The sequence below is a fragment of the Musca autumnalis genome, unplaced genomic scaffold (genome assembly GCF_047663935.1).
Source record: "Musca autumnalis isolate F117 unplaced genomic scaffold, ASM4766393v1 scaffold_1, whole genome shotgun sequence".
Taxonomy (NCBI): Eukaryota; Metazoa; Arthropoda; class Insecta; order Diptera; family Muscidae; genus Musca; species Musca autumnalis.
Window position 1 is genome coordinate 59032155 of NW_027411644.1, and position 23749 is coordinate 59055903.

At 28.8% G+C, this 23749-nt stretch overlaps 2 protein-coding genes across 11 annotated transcripts in view; one reads left to right on the forward strand and one right to left on the reverse strand.

Annotated features, from left to right (window-relative positions):
* LOC141398393 (uncharacterized) overlaps positions 1 to 15105 on the forward strand; it is a 38725-nt gene extending 23620 nt beyond the window's left edge. The window contains exons 5-8 of one of the 10 annotated variants that reach the window (XR_012411636.1): positions 1817 to 1934; positions 6031 to 7494; positions 7692 to 7929; positions 13834 to 15105. Coding sequence is in view for 3 of the 10 variants with exons in the window: in XM_073975682.1 (XP_073831783.1) it covers positions 1817 to 1934; positions 7692 to 7929; positions 13834 to 14961 (1484 nt within the window). In the remaining 7 variants the exon portion in view is untranslated. Of the gene's footprint in view, positions 1 to 1816; positions 1935 to 6030; positions 7495 to 7691; positions 7941 to 8045; positions 8171 to 13833 lie in introns of all 10 variants that reach the window. The other 9 variants (XR_012411635.1, XR_012411633.1, XR_012411632.1 and 6 more) reach the window with 9 other exon arrangements.
* On the reverse strand, positions 15068 to 19588 carry EndoU (Endoribonuclease U-specific). Its single transcript, XM_073975722.1, has 5 exons — positions 18846 to 19588; positions 18570 to 18744; positions 15746 to 15957; positions 15450 to 15682; positions 15068 to 15388 (listed from the first exon to the last, which is right to left on the reverse strand). Exons 1-5 carry the CDS (start codon positions 19081 to 19083, stop codon positions 15146 to 15148), a joined length of 1101 nt encoding a protein of 366 aa, XP_073831823.1. The 5' UTR covers positions 19084 to 19588; the 3' UTR covers positions 15068 to 15145.
* Between the last annotated feature and the right edge of the window lie 4161 nt (positions 19589 to 23749).

The window sequence follows — 23749 nt, forward strand, 5'->3', positions numbered from 1 at the left end:
GAGTTAAGAAAAATATATGTTTAAAAATCAAAAATTGAAAATATATTTTTTAAAATCCAATATTGATTTTTTTAAATCCACAATTGAATAACAAATATATATATAAAAATCCAAGATTGAAAAAATATTTTTTACAATCCACGATATTTTTTAAAACCCATAATTGAAGCATATTTTTTTCAATCAGCGATGAAAAATAATATTTTTTAAAACCCACCATTGAAAAAATATTTTTTGAAATCCAATATTGAAAAAATATTTTTTAAAATCCAAGATTGAAAAAATTTTTTTTTAAAACTGAGATTGAAAAAAAAAATTTTGAATCCACGATTAAAAATGTTTTTCTAAATCCACGATTTATTTTCTAAAACCCATAATAGAAAAAATATTTTTTAAAATCAGCGATTAAAAAAATATTTGTTTCAAAACCCACGATTGAAAAAATATTTGTTAAAACCCGAGATTGAAAAAATATTTTTTAAAATCCAAGATTCAAAAATGTTGTTTTATAAATCCATGATTGAAAAATGTTTTTTTTTTTAAATTCACGATTGCAAAAAAAATTTAAATCCACGATTGAAAAGGGGTGTTTCAAATCCACGATTAAAAAGGGTTTTTGTTAAATCCACGATTGAAAAAATATTTATTTAAAAATCCATGATTGAAAAATGTTTTTAAAAAATCCACGATTATTGGATTCTCAAAAATCCACGATTGAAAAATATTCTTAAAGAATCCACGATTATTGGTCCCTGAAAACATATTCTCAAAAATCCACTATTACTGTTCCTTAACAAATATTCTTAAAAAATCCACGATTACTTGGACTTATGTCCGATGTTATGTGGCGGAACGGGATTATTGACAAAATATTTTCTAAAAAAATTCCGATTACTGATGTTCTTGTAATCCACGATTTTTGAGAAAAAAAGTTGTTTACAAATTCAAGAATATTTTATTAATAAATATCCGCGATTGAAAAATATTTTTAAAAAATATTTAAAAAAATCACTATTATTAGTCCCTAAATATATTGATACAAAATCTGCGATTAAAATATAGAAAGCATTTTTAAAGAGTTTTCCATAAAAAGGTGAAAATGTGTCTTATCTGTGAAGATGATTTTCATTTCATGCAATTTGAATTAAACATTTTGATTCATAATAAGCCTGAATAACTTAAATTTTGATCGATTGTGTATGTTATCATGGTTCATTTCCAAAAACTCGGGTTTGTTTTTCTGGCTTAAATTGTGTTATGCATGAATGTAGCTCGATATTAAATACTGTTTTTTTGTTTGTTTCCTACTATTAATGTTTATATGTTTATTACTTTTGCACTTTGATTTTGCATGCCAGCTCACTCCTTTGTGTCGTCGTTATATCTGTTTTAATGCACAAATTATCACCCACAACAAAACGAAACCTAGTCTTAATAGACAGACTCTGGTTAAGCTATTGATTTGTGTCCTTGTGTAAATGTCGGTCAATCGAAAATTATTAAATTTTCATTTAAAATCATGCAAAATAGAAACTTTTCATGTCAATAAAGAATTGAAATCAAATTTACTAAAATTAATCATTTAATATTATTTAGAAAAGTCAATACTCACCCCTAAAGTCAAAAAAATAATGCCGAGCAATCAATAGTTTATCCATGAGGTGCCGTAGATTTTAGAGTGCCTTTCACTGCAACTAAAAATTTTCTTTCGAAATAAAATCAGAAAGTATTTTTGGAAAAAACTAAAGTAATATTCCTTTTCTCTACACTTTCTTCAATTTGTAAACGTATTGTTTGTCTGTTTGATTTTTTATAGCTGAAACTGTAAACGAACTCGAAGAAATGATACAAAGTCAAAAGCAACTCATGGATAAATTAACCGGCGAATGTAAAGCATTAACGAATAAATTAGAGGATACAACGTTAAAACACAAGTAATTTTGAAAATTAATTTTTTTATTTATTGGAGAGCATTAAAAGGAGTGGAAGAGAGAGGAAAAAATAAATTAAGATCCAACATTTTAAATAAACATGGATAATAAAACTGCAAAAAAACTCTTCTATAACCAATATTATTGAAAAAACATTTTTTTAAAAATCCACAAATATTGAGAAAATATTTCTTTAAATCTACTATTATTGAAAAATATTTTTTTAAATTTACAACTATTGAAAAAACATATATGGTTTTAATCTACATACATATTTAAAAAACCACGATTATTGAAAAAACAGTTTTAAAAACATTCACGATTATTAAAAAAAAAAAATATTTTTTAAAAAATCCACGATTATTGAAAAATATATTTTTAAAACATTCACGATTATTAAAAAAAATATTTTTTAAAAAATCCACGATTATTGAAAAATATATTTTTAAAAAACCCACGATTATTGAAAAAGTATTTTTTTTAAATCCACAATTATTGAAAAAAAATTTAACAAATCCGCGATTATTGAAAAAATATTTTTAAAAAAGTCCACCATTATTGTAAAAAGTATTTCTTAAAAAATCCACGATTATAGAAAAAACACACGATAATGTTTTTAAAAAATCTACGTATTTTGAAAAAAATATTTCTTAAAAATATTCACGTTTATTCAAAAATATTTGTTTAAAAATCCACGTTTACTGAAAAATATTTTTTAAAAAAAATTTAAAAAATATTTTTTCAATTTAATAAATATTTCTTCGGAAATCTGCGTTTATTGAAAAAAATATTTCTTTAAAAATCCTCGTTTGTTGAAAAAATATTTTTTTGAATCCTCGTTTGTTGAAAAAATATTTTTTTTAAATCCTCGTTTGTTGAAAATTTTTTTTTAATTCCTCGTTTGTTGAAAAAATATTTTTAAAAATCCCCGTTTTTATGAAAATATATTTTTTTAAATCCTCGTTTTTTGAAAAATATATTTTTTTTAAATCCTCGTTTTTTGAAAAATATATTTTTTTTTAAATCCTCGGTTGTTGATAAAGTATTTTTAAAAAATTCACGTTTATGAAAAAATATTTTTTTAAAAAATTCACATTTATTGAAAATATATTTAAAAATCACTATTTTTGAAAAAATATTTTTTAAAAATATAGGTTGATTGAAAAAATATTTTTTTAAAATATACGTTAATTTTTTTTGTAAATATACGTTGATTGAAAAAATGTTTTTTATTTTAAATCCACGTTGATTGAAAAAATGTTTTTTTTTTAAATCCACGTTGATTGAAGAAGTATTTATCAAAAAATCCACGTTGAGTGACAAAGTATTTTTTAAAAAATCCACGTTTATTGAAAAATATTTTTAAAAAATCCACATTGATTGAAAAATTATTTATTAAAAAAGCCACGTTGAGTGACAAAGTATTTTTAAAAAATCCACATTGATTGAAAAATTATTTATTAAAAAAGCCACGTTGAGTGACAAAGTATTTTTTAAAAAAATCCACGTTTATTGAAAAATATTTTTAAAAAATCCACGTTGATTAAAACAATATTTTTGTTAAAAATCCACATTAAAACAATATTTTTTTAAAAATCCACGTTGATTGAAGAAATATTTTTATTAAAAAATCCACGTTGATTGAAGAAATATTTTTATTAAAAAATCCACGTTGACTGAAAAAATATTTTTTTTAAAAAATCCATGTTGATTGAAAAAATAATTTTTAAAAAAATCCACGTTGATCGAGGAAATATTTTTTTCAAAAATTCAGGTTGATTGAAGATTTTTTATAAATCAACGTTTATTTGCAAAAAAAAATTGGAAAGGCCGCGTTGATTGAAACACATTTTTTGAAAAGTCCGCGTTGATTGAAAAACATTTTTTGAAAAGTCCGGATTGATTGAAAAACATTTTTTGAAAAGTCCGGATTGATTGGAAAACATTTTTTGAAAAGTCCGGATTGATTGAAAAAACATTTTTTGAAAAATCCACGTTTATTAAAAAATATTTTTTAAAAAATCCACGTTGGTTGAAAAATTATTTTTTAAAAAATCCACGTTTATTAAAAAATATTTTTTAAAAAATCCACGTTGGTTGAAAAATTATTTTTTAAAAAATCCACGTTTATTAAAAAAATATTTTATTTTTAAATCCAAGTTTATTGAATAATATTTTTTTGAAAAATTATTTTTTAAAAAAATCCAAGTTGATTGAAAATACTGTTTTACGACATCCACGTTTATTGAAAAATATTTTTGTACGAAAGCCACGTTGATTGAAAAAATATTTTTTTTAAAAAAGTCCGCGTTGATTGAAAAATATATTTTTAATAATCCACGATTATTGAAAAATATTGATTTAAAAAATCCACGTTGATTGAAAACGTATTTTTTAAAAAAATCCATGCTGATTGAAAACAAATTAAAAATCCACGGTAATAGAAAAGATATTTTTTTAAAAAATCCATTCTGATTGAAAAATACTTAAAAATCCACGGTGATTGAAAAAAAATTAAAATCCACGGTGATTGAAAAAAAACTTAAAAATCCACGGTGATTGAAAAATACTTAAAAATCCACGGTGATTGAAAAAAACTTAAAAATCCACGGTGATAGAAAAAAAACTTAAAAATCCACGGTGATTGAAAAAATGTTTTTTTAAAAAATCAACGTTGACTGAAAAAGGTGTTTTTAAAAAAATTCATATTGGTTGAAAAAAAAACATTTTTTTTTTTAAAAAACGCGTTGGTAAAAAGTATTTTTAAAAAAATCCACGTTGATTGAAAAAAATATTTTTCAAAAAATACACGTTGATTGAAAAATATTTTTTAAAAAAATCTACGCTGACTGAAAAAGGTATTTTTTTAAAAATCCACATTGGTTGAAAAGATATTATTTTAAAAAATCCACGTTGGTAAAAAATATTTTTTTAAAAAATTCACGTTGGTAAAAAATATTTTTTTAAAAAATCTACGCTGACTGAATCTACGCTGACTTTAAAAAATCCACAGTGGTTGAAAAAATATTATTTTAAAAAATCCACAGTGGATGAATAAATATTATTTTAAAAAATCCACGTTGGTAAAAAAATATTTTTTAAAAAATCTACGTCGATTGAAAAAATATTTTTTTAAATCCACTTTAATTGAATTGGGGGCCACCGTGGTGCAATGGTTAGCACGTCCGCCTTGCACTCAGAAGGTCTGCGGTTCGAATCCCAGGCCAAGCAACATCAAATTTTCAACGGTGGCAAAATTCCCCCTCAGTAATGCTGGCGACATTTCCTGAGTATTTAAGCCATGAAAAACTTTTCTACAAGTGGTGTCGTACGACACGCCGTTCGGACTCGGCAATAAAAAGTAGGTCCCATATCATTGAGCCAATATGAATCGGCGTGCACTCATTGATATGAGAGAAGTCTCCCTTGTCCCATCTAGGATGTTTGTGGAACAATTATATATATATATATTATAATTGAAAAAATATTTATAAAAAAATATTTTTTAAAAAATCCACGATTATTAAAAAAAAATTTAAAATCCACGATTATTATTTTTTTAAATCAACGATTATTTTTTTTAAATCTACGGTTATTGAAAATATATTTGTTAGAAAATCCACGATTATTAAAAGAAATTTTTTTAAAATTCCACGATTATTGCATTTTTTTAAATAATTGTTAAGACATCCTCGTTTACTGTTTTGACAATATTTCTCTGTATATAAGTTCTCCTTTCTTTTTAATGCTCTCCCATATTTAATATATATAATAACACTGGGCTTACACAATCTAAACCGATCATCAGTCATCCCAGAAATTCTACTCTACCTCTCATCGTCACCAAGATTTTTTTCAGTTGAGTTGTGTGAATGTCCTTTTAAGTTTTTATTCATTCACATTCAGACATTTGCTAAACTAATACCACACACCAAAAACAAAACCGAACACCCCAAAACACACACTCGAGAAAAAGAAACATTGAACCAAATAATTCAAATGAAAACTTCAAACTTGGTTAACATGCTGTCATTGTAAATTTTTTCGTGCTGCTTGTGCCGTCATGAATACAACACCGAAAATTCTCCAACCCAAATAGAATTGAGGCCAATAACCAGCAATCGAGCGGAAGAATACACTGCAACACCACCCCAAAACGTTGCCTTAAAAGAAGAAATCATGGAAGCTACGAACTATACGGGAGCGATGAATGTGGAAATAGTAGAGGAGAAACAAGAGAAATCTCCACCAGTGCCTCAGGAAAAGAAAGAAAACGTAAACGTGTACACTTCTCGTTTTGATGATGAGAATATATGGCAAAATATATCGCGTAGTATAGAACGTTTAGATTTGGATTGGGCCAAAATGCCACCGTTGCCAACTTTAGACAATAAAAAGCCTCAAAATAGCAACAAATGTCAATGTTCGCCCTCAAGATTTTCCCATACCCATGGAAAAGATCGAGAAAAGGACGATCAAGGGGCCATTAATACTACATCTGTGCCCACGTCAAATCCCATTTTAAGGGACTTTAAGAAATATGGCAATCCCATAACTGCCACAGCATATTCTAAGCTACACAGAAATACACACAGTAACAAACAACAACAACAAACACTATTACCACAACCACTTAGGCCTATGGGTGGTGCTGCTTTTCATTATTCGCCACACAGTTATAGACATGATTACACCCTAGACATGCACCTTCCAAGTGGCAAGTGTTCTCATAGATCTGGCGATAGCCACCATTTAGATGATCAACACACCACCACAACACCCCACTCACACACAAAAGTAGAGACCACAACCTCTGTGAACACTGAGGATCCGTGTCACAATAGATTAAGAGAGCATACTCCTAGGCGTAAATGTCACAATCATCATCATCGTCACCATCACCACAGTCACAGTTCGCCGCACACGAGGTGTCATTCCCATGATCGCGGCCTTGATAGCCTCAAATGTGAAGCCACCAAAACAGAGCCCTTGCCATGGTTGCAACAGCATCTAGTTTTGAAAACCAGCCAAACCATTAAATCCTGCAACCATTGTCAGACTACTGATCACAGCCATGTGACCATAGAAACTGGACGCGGTAGCAGCAGTAGGCCAGCAACAGCTGATGATCATCACCATCAAGTGACAACCTGTTGTCATACCAAACATATTATTCAGGCTTGTTGTAATAATAAAGAGTGTCTCAAGGACTTACTACCGAAGGACAAGAAGGAGGAACAAGACAAGGCCATAAACACAGAGGAGCCGTTTAAAGTAGAGGAGAAGGGAAAAACTAAACCGAAACCATTTAAGGTTGATGTCAATGTGCGTTTGGTGCCAAAGTCTGTGAATCGAAATAAAGAAAATGATAAAGAAGTTGAGAGAAGAGAAGAACCCGCGCCAGCTCAAGAGGACAATGATCGGGGATCAGCAGCACCTGCTGCTGAGATCGCAGCCACAACAACCCCTGGCACCGATGACAGTGAATTATATTTGGATTTTGATAATTCTGAAACTGAGGCCACCAAACTCTAAAACAAAAGCGAAATTTAAAATTTGATGGGTTAATATCTTTAAAAGAGAGTAAACAATATCACGAATTATGCTCTTTACTCAGTTTTTCTCTCGATCAGAGAAAAAAGAACTAGTTTTTCTCTTTATAAGAATATTTTAATATTTTTCTTTATTTTTAATTTTGTTTGTTTTATTTTTACATTATTTTTAAGTTTCTCTCACTCTCTTTCTCCCCCTTGAATCTAGTTTGGAAAAGCAACATTTACGTGATATGAACTCCAAACTGATGGATCGTTTAAAACAGATCTGGGCCAGTTATAAAGATCTCAATAATACATTGCAAAATTATCGCCGCGATTCGAGTAGTGATAAAGAGAAGAGCATTATCACTGATGAAGAGCATAATTCGAATGTGACATTTGAAATTACACCAACACCTTCTAATCAGCAAGAACAACAACAACTATCACACCAACAACATAAGGTTTGTTAACGGTACATATCATAACTAATGTCCTTCTTTTCTTCTTTCTATCCTCTCTCTCTTTCCTGTCTCTTTACTCTATTACTATCAACCTAACTTTATCCCCATCAAATCAGAACGGAAATATCTTCCTTACAATCAAATGTAGAATATTTAACAAATCGTATGATGAACAACGATCGTATTGGTAAATTAGACAATACCCCGACATCATACGACAGTTTACCATCAACAGGCAAAGGTAATCCAGATCTATTAAAAATTTATTTTTAAAAAAATTAACTTAATTGGTTTTTTAAATCAATATTAAATATTTACGATTATTAAAAAATTTTTGAAAATTTATGATTATTGAAAAAATATTTTTTGTATTAAATTCAGGATTATTGAAAAATTTTTTTTAACATATCCATGTTTATTAAAAAATATTTCTTACACAATTCACGTTTATTGAGGAAATACATTTTTTGAAATCCAAGTTGATTGAAAAAATCCATGTTTTTAAAAAATCCACGTTGATTGAAAAAAATATTTTTAAAAAATCTAAGACGATGCAAAAAAATTAAAAAGAAATTTCGAAGTTGAGTAAAAATAATATTTTTGAAAAATCAAGATTTCAAATATCCACATTGATTGAAAAAGATATTTTTAAAAAAATATACGTTGATTAAAAAAAAAAAATAAAAATACCCACATTGGTTGAAAAAAAAAATATTTAAAAAATCCTCGTTGATATTAAAAATATTTTTTTAAACAAATCCTTAGAAAAAATATTTTTAAAAAATCCACGTTGATTTAAATGATATTTTAATTTAATACATAGAATTTTTTTTTTTAAATCCACGTCGATTGAAAAGGTATTTTTAAACAAATCCATTGAAAATGTATTTTTTAATAATCTAAGACGATTTAAAAAATATTTTTAAAAAATCAACTGAAAAAGTATATTTACAAAATCCACTTGGATTTAAAAAATATTTTTATAGAAAAATAGAAAAATATTTTTTAAAAAATCCACGTCGATTGAAAAAATATTTTTAAACAAATCCATTGAAAATGTATTTTTTAATAATCTAAGTCGATTTAAAAAATATTTTTAAAAAATCAATTGAAAAAAGTATTTTTACAAAATCCACTTCGATTTAAAAAATATTTTTATAGAACGTGGATTTAAAAAAAAAAATACAAAAATAACCACATTGATTGAAAAAAATATTTTTTAAAAAATCCACGATTATTGAGAAAATATTTTTTTAAAAAAAACCACGATTATTGAAAAAATATTTTCGAAAAAATCCAATATTATTAAAAAAATAATTTTACAAATCCAATATTATTAAAAAAATAATTTTAAAAAATCCACGATTATTGAAAAATTATTTTTTTAAAAAACCCCCGATTATTGAAAACATATTTTTTAAAAAATCCACGATTATTTTTTTTTAAAAATACACGATTATTGAAAAAATATTTTTAAAAAAATCTACGATTATTTGTTTAAAAATTACGGAAAATATTTTTTTAAAACATCCACGTTTATTGAAAAAATATTTTTTTAACAAATTCACGATTACACATACATACATATGTTCCCATAACATCCCTGAAGGGACAAGGGAGACTTCTCTCATATCAATGAGTGCACGCCGATTCATATTGGCTCAATGATATGGGACCTACTTTTTATTGCCGAGTCCGAACGGCGTGTCATACGACACCACTTTGTAGAGAAGTTTTTCATGGCTTAAATACTCAGGAAATGTCGCCAGCATTACTGAGGGGGAATTTTGCCACCGTTGAAAATTTGATGTTGCTTGGCCTGGGATTCGAACCGCAGACCTACTGAGTGCAAGGCGGACGTGCTAACCATTGCACCACGGTGGCCACGATTATTAAGAAAATATTTTTATAAAAAATCCACGATTATTGAGAAAATATTTTTTATAAAAATCTACGATTATTTAGAAAATATTTTTTTCAAAAATCCACTATTATTGAAAAAATATTTTTTAAAAAATTGACGATTACTGAGAAAATATTTTTTAAAAAATCCACGATATTAAAAAAATATTTTTTAAAAAATCCACGTTTATTGAAAAAATGTTTTTAAAAGAATCTACAATTATTGAAAAAATATTTTTCAAAAAATAAACGATTTTTTGAAAAATATTTTTTAAGAAATCCGCGTGTATGAAAAAATAAATTTTAAAAATCCACGTTTATAAAGTATTTTTGTTAAAACTTCACGATTATTGAAAAAAAATTTTTTTTAAATCCAAGTTTATGAAAAACATATTTTTTTTTTAAAATTCCTCGATCATTTAAAAATATTTTTTAAAAAATTAACGCTTCTGAAAAAATATTCTTTTTAAAAAAGCTTCAAGATTATTGAGAAATACTTTTGAAAAAATCCACGTTTATGAAAAATAATTTAAAAAAACATCAAGATTATTGAAAAATATTTTTAAAAAAAGGCTCGTTTATAAAAATTTATGAAAATCCACATTTATGAAAAATATATTTTTAAAAAATCTAATTTATTTGTTTTTTTAATATACGTTGATGACTTTTTAAATATTTAAGATTATGGAAAAATATTTTTAAAAATTTATATTTATTGGAAAAATATTTTTTAACAAATCCACATTTATGAAAAAAAAAATTTTAAACAATCCACGTTTATTGAGAAAATATATAGTTTTTCAAAAATTCAAGTTGATTAAAAAATCCTCGCTTTTAAAAAATCCACGTTGATTGAAAAAAAATAATTTTTTAAAAATCTAAGATGATTTCAAAAAATTGAAAATTCCACGTTCAGTAAAAATATTTTTATAAAATCTACGTTGATTGAAAAAGACATTTTTAAAAAATCTTCTAAAAAAATATTTTTAAAAAATCCATGTTTACTGTAAAGATATTCAAAGAAATTAATAGAAAAAATATTTTTTTAAAAAATCCACGTTGATTGAAAAAATATGTTTAAAAAATCCATTGAAAATGTATATTTTATTAATCCACGTCGACTTAAAAAATATTTGTAAAAAATCAATTGAAAAAGTATTTTTTAAAAATCCACGTCGATTGAAAAAATATTTGTTATACAACGTGGATGTTTGAAAAAATTTAAAAATATCCACATTGATTAAAAAAAATATTTTTAAAAAAATCCACGATTATTGAAAACAAATTTTTAAAAATCTACGATTATTGAAAATTGTTTTTTTTGTTAAACCCACCTATTATTAAAAAAAATATTTATTAAAAAACGGCGATTTTTGAAAAAATTTTTTTTTTTTTTTAAATTCACGATCATTGGAAAAGTATTTTGAAAAAAAACCCCCGATTATTGAAAAAACATTTTTTAAAAAATATTATTGGAAAAAAATTATTGGAAAACAATTTTTGAAAAAATCCACGATTAATGAAAAATATTTTTGAAAAAATCCACAATTATTGCAAAATAGCTTTTAAGAAATCTGCGTATATGATAATTTTTTTTTAAAAATCCACGTTTATAAAGAAGTATTTTTTTAAAACTTCACGATTATTGAAAATTATTTTTTTAAAAAATCCAGGTGTATTAAAAAGCATATTTTAAAAAAATCCTTGATATTAAAAAACCTGTTTTAAAAAATCCACGCTTCTGAAAAAATATTCTTTTTAAAAAAACTTCACTATTATTGAAAAATATTTTTTTTTTTAAAAAATCCACGCTTCTGAAAAAATATTCTTTTTAAAAAAACTTCACGATTATTGAAAAATATTTTTTTAAAAAATCCACGTTTATGAAAAAATATTCTTTTTAAAAAAATCACGATTATTGAAAAATATTTTTTAAAAAATCCACGTTTCTGAAAAAATATTCTTTTAAACAAATCCATGTTTATGAAAAATATGTTTTAAAAAAATCCACGTTTATTAAAAAATATTTTTTTGTGAAGGTCCACATTTATGAAAAAATATTTTTTTAAAACCATTATTATTGAAAAAATTAACGATTATTGGAAAAATATTTTTGTAAAAACCTACGATTATTGAAAATATCATTTTTAAATTCATAAATAAGCAAAAATATTTTTAAAATCAACGATTGGAATTGATTTTTTTAATCCAAGATAATATGTTCAAAATCCAAGATTACTGAAAAATATTTTTTTTTTAAATATTTAAAAAATCCATGATTATTTGAAAAAATATTTTTTAAATAATCCAAGATTATTGAAAAAATATGTTTGAAGAAATCTACAAATATTTTTTTCATAATCCACGATTATTCAAATATTTAAAAAACCGCGTTTATTGAGAAAATATTTTAAAAATTCTCAATTATTGAAAAATATATACGGAATTAACTTTTTTTAAATTCACGATTATGCAAAAATATTTTTTAAAATCAACGATTGCAATTGATTTTTTTTAATCCACGATTATGTTCAAATTCCAAGATTATTGAAAAATAGTTTTTTAAAAATATTTAAAAAAAATCCACGATTGTTTGAAAAAATATTTTTTAATTAATCCAAGATTAAATAATCCACGATTATTCAAATATTTAAAAAAACCACTGTCATTGAAAAAATATTTAAAAAATTATTATTGAAAAACCCCACGATTATTGAAAAAATATTTAAAAAATCCACGATTATTGAAAAAATATATTAAAAAACTCGGTTATTGAAAAAAAGATAAAAAAATCCTCGATTATTAAAAATTTCCACGAATAATGAAAAAAGATTTTTAAAAATTTCCACGATTATTAAAAGAAGATTTTTAAAAATGTCCACGATTATTGAAAAAAAGGTTTTGAAAAATCCACGATTAATGTACAAATATTTTTGAAGAAATCCACGATTATTAAAAAAATCTGTTTAAAAAATTCCACGATTGAAAAATCATTTTTAAAAAATACTCGTTTTTTGAAAAAAAATTGTAAAAATTCACGTTTTTAAATTAAATATTTTATTAAATCCACGTTTTTTTTTATTATTCTAGTTTTCGTTTTTCGAAACTGTTTCTTAAAACTCACTTTAAAAAATATTATTTTGTTTTTAAATGTACGTTTGTAAAAATAAGATCTTTTTAAAGATTCAAGGTTTTGGAAAAGTCGTTTGTTTTAAATCCACGACTTGAAAAAATATTTTTCAAAAAATCTACGACTCAACAAAATACTTCTTACATTTTTTAATTTCTTTTTTAAATTTGCGACTTGAAAATATTTTTTTTTTTTTAAATTTAAAAATATGTTTTTTTAAACCTACGATTTTTAAGAAATATTTTTAAAATATCTACGACTATTGAATTAATATTTTTTCCATGTAATAAAAAAATATTTGTTAAAGAAAATGAAAAAAATATTTTTTAAAATTGAAAAAATATTTTTTTTAATTATCCACGTTTATTTGAAAAAATTGTTTTTTACAGCCAAGATAATAAAAAAATAATGTTACAAATATCCGCGATAATTGAAAAATATTTTTAAGAAAATTCTGCCAGTATTGAAAAATTAATTTAAAAAATAAATTGAAAAAAATATTTTTTAAGAAATCCAAAATCATTGAAAAATCATTTTTTTAAAAAAAATCCACGATTATTGAAAAGATATTCTTAAAAGAATCCACAAAAGATATTTTTAATAAATTTGCTTGGTATTGAAAAAATATTTTTAGAAGCCCACCATTATTGAAAAATTACATTTTGAAAATAAAAAATTAAAAAAGTGCAAAACACTTTCTTAAAATGTTCTTTTATCTATTGGTCCTTGATAAATAATCTTAAAAGCTCCTTATTGCCCTTCAAATAATTTTCTCTTATTATCTTTTCAACTCTAATTTTTAACATTTTTTAATCTCCGTAATTTGTGCTTAAATAATTAACATTATTTCATAATTCCATTCTCCCTTTAAGCCTCTCTCGACTACAAGCCGACCACATTTGGCACAACCGACAACACCCCTCGAACAACAACATCCGCCCTTGTTGACGACTACAGCAGCGGCAAGGCGAATCCCTACAGCTATGACTCCATCTTGGGTAAAACTTCCACAGAACGAGACACGGACAATGCCACAAAATCTATTAGCGGAATATCCCCATATGATGCCGGCGATTATAAATCCACAGGATATGACTACAAGTCAGGAACAGCGGCACTCAACAACGACAACGATGACGAGAATATCAAAGACAACATTGGCGAAGGAGAAAAATCGAAACAGCAACCAACAAGAGACACAACAAATGTTGGCAATACAGATAACCCAGCAGAATCACAGCAACAGTCCGGTGGTGCAGAAGATACAGACTTGGCCGCCACCACCACAGGCGACTACACAGCCGCTGACTACAGCGGCTATGAGGGATATGACCAACAACAATACAACACAGGTGGCTATGATCAAAACTATGACCAATCCCAATATGACCCAAGTCAATATGATGCCAGCGGAACGGCTTATGATGCCACAGGCTATGACTACAATGCCACAGATTATGACACCTCTGCATATCAATACAACACCACTGAACCAACGACAACGGCCGGAGGACTTGAGGCGGACATCGACACATCACAAGAAAAACAAACACCAGCCAGCTCATCAGTTACTCCTGCAACAGCTGCAACACCAACAACAGCCATTGGCGGAAATGGCCCAACAGAAGGCCGTGCTCAATCGCGAACGGGCAGTGGCCCTGTGGGGCCAACAGCTACAGCTGGAGGCATCACCAGCGGAAAATCCAATATGCCACAACAGTCTTCCACGCCAGCAACCAAAAAGTAGTCGGGATCCGGATTTGGATTTGACTACCACCAATCTAACATTTGATTGTTTGGATCCGTTCGATTTGGAATTTAGCATAAGTAGTCCAAGTTTAATACGTTCCTATGATGAGGATTCCGATACCGAGATTGAAGAGTTGGCAACACCATTGGCGGTGGATGAACAATATGATTCCATATCCGAAGTAACTATGACGCCAACACCCACCACCATTAGAAGGATACCGATACAGCAGGAAATCATAGAGGAATAGTCTAGTTATGGGGAGCGAATGCAATGGAATGGAGGGAGTGAGGAACGTGACCAATTTGTATAAATATTTTGTAATCGAGTTGAAATCTACAAAAATAAAACTTTAATTTAAAAAATTAATAAAATTAATTTATTATAGAAAAAATTTGTATAACTATGGGAGGGTGAGTTGAAGAGAGATAGAATTATTTTTCCAGCGATGGATAAGCTGTGGCTACCATTTTCTTGCCATGCCAATCCCAGGCATGGGTGATAATACTAAATTTGGTATGACCCAATTGCACAGCACAGGGTTGGCCTACACTCAGCAGGAAACACATGGTATAGAGACTCAACTCCAATTCGGGGGAAGTACCCACAAAAAGGGTATTATAAGACTTGTTGATGTTGTGGAAACTGAAACGCAAGGCCATCAAGTAGTGGCCATCCTGTAATAAAATCGAAAATATTTTTGAAAATCAAATTTAAGGTAAACCGAAGTCTACTTACCTTTTCCAGATTTAATTTCTCTATGTGACCCTTGTAGTTTAAATGACCCAGCTTCTCTTGTTCGTGGAAATATACCCAATTATGAAGACCCAATATGTTGCCATCTCGAATCTCTGCCAGGAAGACATGTTCAAAGCCGGAACTACCAATTCGTCCCTGACCCCTTGAATATTGTGTGAACCACATGTCTTTGAGAAGGCGCAACTGAGAATCCCGGTTGTTGATAGCAACACCTGAAACAACAACAACAAGACATTAGGGTACATCCTCTAAAAATCGTATCGTATTGTTCTTACCTTTAAATACCAAAAACTTCATGGTTTTTTGCATGACCGGTGTATCCAGAACAGCACTTAGAAATTCATCCTCCTCTTGTTGTTCTTCTTCTGTGACATGTTCCACTGTGTGGGTGTCTAATTCATAGTTATCGAACAAACGGCGCATTAAGACAATGGTGCGAGTTTCCGCACCTTCCGACGTCAGTAAATCTTCATTGACTTGTAGGAGACTGGAAGAAGAAGGAAAGGGGAAAATATTAAAAAAAAATAACAAAAAATTCACGATAAAAGAAAAATATTTTCTTTTTAAATCCACGATTATTGAAAAAAAAAAACTATTTAAATAAAAAAATAAAGTATTTCCGAAAAAATATTTTTTTAAAAAATATTTTTTTAAAATATAGAAGATTTTTTAAAAAATATTTTTTAAAAAAATAAAAGATTTTTGAAAAAATATCTTTTTTTTTGAATAGAAAATTTAAAAAAAAAATATTTTTTAACAAAATATGAGATTTTTTAAAAAAATATATTTTTGAAAAATCCACAATTATATTGAAAAACATTTTTTAAAATATTTAGAATTATATTGAAAAATATTTTTTTTAAATATGCACAATTATATTGAAAAATATTTTTTAAAATACCCGCGATTATATTGACAAATATTTTTTTAAATATATATATTTAAAAAATATACACAATTATATTGATTTTTTTTTAAATATCCACGATTATATTGAAAAATATTTTTTTAAAATATCCACGATTATTGAAAAAATATTTTTTATAAAAAATCTACATTATTTAAAAAATATTTTTTATAAAAAATCTACATTATTTAAAAAATATTTTTTATAAAACATCTACATTATTTAAAAAAATATTTTTTCTAAAAAATCCACGATTATTGCAAAAATATGTTTTATAAAAAATCCACGATTATTGCAAAAATATGTTTTATAAAAAAATCCACGATTATTGAAAAAATATTTTTATAAAAAATCCACCATTATTGAAAAAAATATTTTTTATAAAAATCCACGATTATTAAAAACAATTTTTATAAAAAAATCCATGATTATTTAAAAGATATTTTTTAAAAAATCCACGATTATTTAAAAGATATTTTTAAAAAATCCACGATTATTGAAACAATATTTAAAAAAACCACGATTATTGAAACAATATTTAAAAAAAACCACGATTAAAGAAAAAATAGCTTGTAAAAAAACCACGATTAAAGAAAAAATAGCTTGTAAAAAATCCACGATTATTGGAAAAATATTTTTTAAAATATCCACGATTATTGAAAAAATATTTTTTAAAAAATCCACGATTATTGAGAAAATATTAAAAAATCCCTATTATTGAAAAAATATTTAAAAAAATCCACAATTATTGAAAAACATTTTTTAAAAATCCACGATTATTGAAAAATATTTTTTAAAAATCCACGATTATTGAAAAATATTTTTTAAAAAATCCACGATTATTGAAAGATGTTTTTTAAAAATCCACGATTATTGGAAAATATTTTTTAAAAAATCCACGATTATTGAAAGATGTTTTTTAAAAAATCCACTATTATTGAAAAATAATTTTTTAAAAGATCCACAATTATTGAGAAAATATTTAAAAAAAACCGCGATTATTGAAAAAATATTTTTTAGAAGATCCACGATTATTTAAAAAAAATTTTTTAAAAGATCCACGATTATTGAAAAAATATTTTTTAAAAGATTATTGAAAAAATATTTTTTAAAAGATTATTGAAAAATATTTTTAAAAAATTCACGATTATTGAAAAAATATTTTTAAAAAATCCACGATTATTGAAAAAATATTTTTTAAAAGATCCACGATTATTGAAAAAATATTTTTTAAAAGATCCACGATTATTGAAAAAATATTTTTTAAAAAAATCCACGATTATTGAAAAAATATTTTTTAAAAAAATCCACGATTATTGAAAAAATATTTTTTAAAAAATCCACGGTTATTGAAAAAAATATTTTTTAAAAAATCCACGGTTATTGAAAAAATATTTTTTAAAAAATCCACGATTATTAAAAAAATATTTTTTTAAAAATCCACGATCATTGAAAAATTTTTTTTTAAAAAATCTACGATTATTGAAAAAATATTTTTTAAAAAATCCACGATTATTAAAAAAATATTTTTTAAAAAATCCACGATTATTGGAAAAATATTATTTAAAAGATCCACTATTATTGAAAAAATATTTAAAAAATCGAGATTATTGAAAAATATTTTTTAAAAAATCCACGATTATTGAAAAAATATTTTTTAAAAAATCCACGATTATTGAAAAAATATTTTTTAAAAATCCACGATTATTGAAAAAAAATTTTTAAAAGATCTATGATTTTTAAAAAATATTTTTTAAAAAATCCACGATTATTGAAAAAATATTTTTGAAAACATCCACAAAAAATATTTTTTTATAAATCTTCGATTATGAAAAAATATTTTTTTAAAATGCACGATTTTAGTCGACTTTGGGGTGGCGCGAGAACACGTAACGTCGATTTGAAACTGAGTTGTCAAAATCGAAAAATCGAATTTATAGTTAAAAATCAAATATCGAATCGTCTGACTGTCGACTTTGACTTTCGACTACCTGTTCCGATGTGAGACCAAAACTTGAACTTCTAGAACTCTGGCAGGAGTATAGGGTTCATCAGTTGTTGCCTTCCATTTTAGCTGATGTCAAGCACCACACCAAGGTACTTGGCTTCGGTAGATATTACAGCAAAACCCGCTAATATTTGTCTTCCAAACGAATTTTACAAGTTTTCAAAATTATTTTTTCCTTACTTACGGATGTTGTGCCCTGTCGTCACGATACGATGCCTTGGTCCGCCCTTGGAAATTGACTTTAGCCAAATATGGATTATGTTGCATTTCCAGTTCGTAGAGGCTGCGTGTGAATTCATGGATTTCATGCTCGGTGGGAGATTCGGGTACATTGTGTAGAGGATCATAGGTGAAATGTTCTAAACGGGAAGTGAAATGAGATCACACGTTAGCAAGCACACACACTTGAACACTGACACTTCCGCAGTGGAAATTTACAACAGCTGCTGTTGCGTCTTACCGTACAAATGCCAGCCTATAATGACCAAGGCCAGTATTATTCCTCCACCAATAAAACGTTTCACTTTTGCACATTTTTCATCCTCTTCACGTGGCTGTGTTGTTGTGGTGGGAATAATGGTGCTGCTGTTGTTTTGGCCATTCGTTGGAGCTGGTGGTCTAATGTTGGGATAAATTGGTGCTGGGGTTGTGGACATTTTGACATTTGATGACACCGTCGATATGCCACCCAATTTCATTGGGTTAATTTTGTTGTTATTACCTATTTTGCTAAGAGGAATTATTTGGAATCACTTTTTTGTAATTAGTTTTTTTTAATTATTTTTTTTTTTGGCTTTACGATTTGGCACAATGGCTTCGAGCCATTACTTCTACCCGTTTTGATTTCACTATTAAAACTGATTCAAGTTTCACGTTTCGCTCTTTGAGCGTTCCGTGAGTGTGACAATGTTGATTTGCTACTACTTCTCCACTTCGCCATATATTCATCCGTGTTCCCAGTGGTTGTCGTTATTTTGGTTTCGAGATTTGAGATCATAACCAGTTGTTGTGTTTATGGCTTTTGTTGTGCGTCTTTTTTTGGTTCTCTGGTTTTTATTTATTTATAAATAAATTCACTCTTACTCTTCACATGTTTGTTTGGTATGTTGTTGTTGTTTCACCTGTGTAAGGTTTGTTGTTGTCGTGTCTAATTTCTCATTGTTTTTTGAGATACAACCGTTTTATCGTCTCTATTGGATCTCTAGAGTAAAATTAACCCATATGTTGTAACTTATGTGATTGTTTTGTTGATTAGTGTGGCTAATGAGGCGATTTTTATTGATGTCGATTCCAAGTATGAAGGTCAGTTACACACTTTTAGAAAATCTGATGTCTGAGGTAGAAATATAACTGACGTTCAGTATGTTTGTTTAAGAAGCTAAAGAACTCTTCCACACTTTCATGTAATATCCTGTGAACGGAACTGAAATTTCATTTTATGATGACATTTTGCGGACTTCTCGAGGCAGAAGATCTCTTTAGGTCTTTCATAGACAAAAGACATCTTGAGGTATACTATAAGCGGAAGAAGGTCTCTTGATGTCATCTATAGGCAGACGTCGTTGTGTCTTCTATAGGCAGAAAACATCTTGATATCTATTATAAGCAGAAGAAGACCTTTTGTGGTCTGCTATAGGCTAAGTTCTCTTGAGGTCATCCATAGTCGTATGACATCTTGAGGTCGCCGATAGACATATGACCGTCCTTGAAAATTGACTCTAGCCAAATATGGATTATGTTGAATTTCCAGTTCGTAGAGGCTGCGTGTGAATCATGGATTTCATGTCGGTGGATTTCATTGAAGTTTTCTATAGCCAAAAGTCCTCTTGAGGCCTTCTATAGGAAGAATACCTCTTGAGATCTTCTATAGACAAACGATTTCTTGAAGACTTCTATAGATAGAGGACCTGTTACGGTTCTCCATAGACAGAAGAAGGCCTCTTGAGGTTTTCTATAGACAGAAGAGTACCTCTTGGATCTTCTATAGGCAGGCTACCTCTTGAGGTCTTCTACATGCAGAAGAAGATTTTATGAGGTCTTCTTCAGGTAGAAGAAGATTCTATGAGGTCTGCTTCAGGTAGAAGAAGAGTTTATGAGGTCTTCTTCAGGTAGAAGATGACTTCTTGGTGTCTTCTTCAGGTAGAAGTCTTCTACTAGTCGAAAGTGACTTCTTGAAGTCATCTACAGACAGAAGAATACCTCTTGCGGCTTTATATAGGTAGATGGCCTCTTAAGATCTTCTATTGGCAGAAGAAGATTTCTTGTGACCTTCTATAGACAGAAGAAGACTTTTTGGAGTCGTCTAGAGGCAGAAAACCCATTGAGTGCTACTATAGGCAGAGTACCATTTGAGGTTTTCTATCCGCAGAAGAAGATCTCTTGAGGTCTTCCACAGGCAAAAGAAGGCCTCTTGAAGCATCCCATAGGCAAAAGACGACTCATTGAGTCCTTCTATAGGATTTTTGAGATATTCTACAAGCAGAAGAAGGCAACTTTTGACTTCTTCTATAGGCAAAAGAAGACCTCTTGAAATCTTCTAAGGGCAGAAGATCTCTTAAGGTCTTCTATACACTGAAGACATCTTTAAGCCTCCTATAGGCAAAAGAAGACCTCTTGAGGTCTTCTATGTTCATACCTACTGAAGTATTTCTTAGGCTGAGGGCCTATTGGGGTCTTCCATAGACAGAAAACCCAGAAGACATCTCGAGGATTTCCATGGACAATGATCTTCTATAGGCAAAAGATCTTTTGAGTTGTTCTATAGGCAGAAGAACCTTTGAGGGATCCTATCTAGAAGAAGACCCTTTGTCGTCTCCCATAGGTAAAAAATGGCCTCTATAGGTCCTCTATAGGTAATAGGAAACTCTTGACGTCTTCTATAGGTAAAATAAGACCTCTTGAAGTCTTCTAAGGGCAGAAAAACTCTTGAGGTCTTCTATACACAGAAGACATCTTTAAGCCTCCTATAGGCAAAAGAAGATCTCTTGAGGTCTTCTATGTTCATACCTACTGAAGTATTTTTTAGGCTGATGGCCTATTGGGATCTTCCATAGACAGAAAACCTTTTGAAGGTCTTCCATTGGCAAAAGGAGACCTCTTGATATCTTCGTTAGGTAACATAAGACCTCTTGGGGTCTTCTATAGGCAGAAAAAGCCTCTTAAGGTCTTCTATAGGAAGAAGAAGACCTCTTGAGGTATTCTATAGAAAGGAGAAGGCCTCTTGAGGTCTTCTATATGCATACCTCCTTAGGTATTTTTAGTCGGAGAGCCTATTGAGATCTTCTATAGACAGAAAACCTTTTTAAAGTCTTCCATTGGCTAAATAAGACCTCTCGAGATCTTCTTTAGGCAAAAAAAGATCTCCTGAGGTCTTCTATAGGAAGAGGAAGTCCTCTTGAGGTCTTCTATAGGCAGAGGGAGACCTCTTGAAGTCTTCTATAGGAAGAAGAAGACCTCTTGAGGTCTTCTATAGGAAGAAAAAGCCCTCTTGAGGTCTTCTATATGCATACCTCCTTAGGTAGTTTTTAGGCGGAGGGCATATTGAGGCCTGCTATAGACAGAAAACCTTTTCAAGGTCTTCCATTGGCTAAATAAGACCTCTCGAGATCTTCTATAGGCAAAAGAAGATATCCTGTTGTCTTCTATAGCAAGAGAAAGTCCTCTTGAAGTCTTCTATAGGAAGAGGCAGACCTCTTGGGGTGTTCTATAGGAAGAATACATCTTGAGGTATTCTATAGAAAGGAGAAGCCCTCTTGAGGTCTTCTATATTCATACTTACTTGGGAATTTTTAGGCGGAGGGCCTATTGAGGTGTTCTATAGACAGAAAACCTTTTCAAGGTCTTCCATTGGCTAAATAAGACCTCTCGAGATATTCTATAGGCAAAAGAAGATCTCCTGGGGTCTTCTATAGGAAGAGGAAGTCCTTTTGAGGTCTTCAATAGGAAGAAGACCTCTTGAGGTATTCTATAGGCAGAGGGAGACCTCTTGAAGTCTTCTAGGCTAAAAAAGACCTCTCGAGATCTTCTATAGACAAAAGAAGATCTCTTGAGGCCTTCCATTGGCAGTAGACTATCTCTTCTATAGGCAAAAGAAGATCTTGAAGTCTTCTATAGGCAAACGAAGATCACTTAACGCTTTCTATAGGCAAAGGAAGACCTCTTGAGGTCTTCTGGAAGTTAAAGAAGACCTCTTAAGGTCTTATATAGGCAGATGTCTTCTATAGGCAAATGAACAGAAGAAATTCTGTAGGCAAACGAATACATCCTCAGGTCTTCTCTAGGCAAAAGAAGACCCCTTAGAGTCTTCTATACGCAAAAGAGGACCTGTAGGCAAAAGAGGACCCCTTGAGGTCTTCTACAGGCAGAAGAATACCTCTTGAAATCGTCTACTGGCAAACAACCTCTTGAGGTATCCCACTGGCAAAAGAAGGCCTTTTGCAATCTTCTACAGGCGACTGAAGACCTCTTCTTTTGTCAGAGGAAGACCTCATGAGGACGTGTTGAGGTCTTCTATAGGAAACGATCTCTTGGCGAAAGAAGACCTCTTACGGCCTTCTGCTTATAGAAGACCTCTTGCAGTTTTCGATAGGTAAAAACCGACCTGAGGTCTTCTATAGACAGAAAACCTTTTGTGTTTTCCATAGGTAAAAGAGGACATATTAAGGTCGTCCATAATCAAAATAAGACTTCTCGAGAGGTCTTCTATAGACAGAAAAAGACCTTTTGAAATCTTCTATAGGCAAAAGAAGACCTATAAAGTTCTTCCATAGATAGAAGGAGACCTCTTGCGGTCTTCTGTAGGCAAAAGAAGACCTCTTAAGGTATTCTATTGACAGAATACCTCTTGAGGTATTCTACACACAGAAGAAGATGTCTTGAGTCCTTTTATAGACATAAGAGTCAGAGGAAGACCTCATGAGGACGTGTTGAAGTCTTCTATAGGAAACGACCTCTTGGCGAAAGAAGACCTCTTACGGCCTTCTGCTTATAGAAGACCTCTTGCAGTTTTCGATAGGTAAAAAACGACCTGAGGTCTTCTATAGACAGAAAACCTTTTGTGTTTTCCATAGGTAAAAGAGGACATATTATGGTCGTCCATAATCAAAATAAGACTTCTCGAGAGGTCTTCTATAGACAGAAAAAGACCTTTTGAAATCTTCCATAGGCAAAAGAAGACCTATAAAGTTCTTCCATAGATAGAAGGAGACCTTTTGCGCTCTTCTGTAGGCAAAAGAAGACCTCTTAAGGTATTCTATTGTAGAGGTCTACACACAGAAGAAGATGTCTTGAGTCCTTTTATAGACAGAAGACAATTTCTTGAGGCCTTCTATAAGAGGTAGACCTCTCGATGTTTTCTATAGGCAG

Coding starts and splice junctions, on each gene's coding strand:
- EndoU (XM_073975722.1), bottom strand. CDS start 19,083: ATGAAATTGGGTGGCATATCGACGGTGTCATCAAATGTCAAAATGTCC. Junction 15,683..15,745: donor GAAGTTTTTGGTATTTAAAG/GTAAGAACAATA, acceptor TTGTTGTTTCAG/GTGTTGCTATCAACAACCGG. Junction 15,389..15,449: donor AGAAATTAAATCTGGAAAAG/GTAAGTAGACTT, acceptor ATTTTATTACAG/GATGGCCACTACTTGATGGC.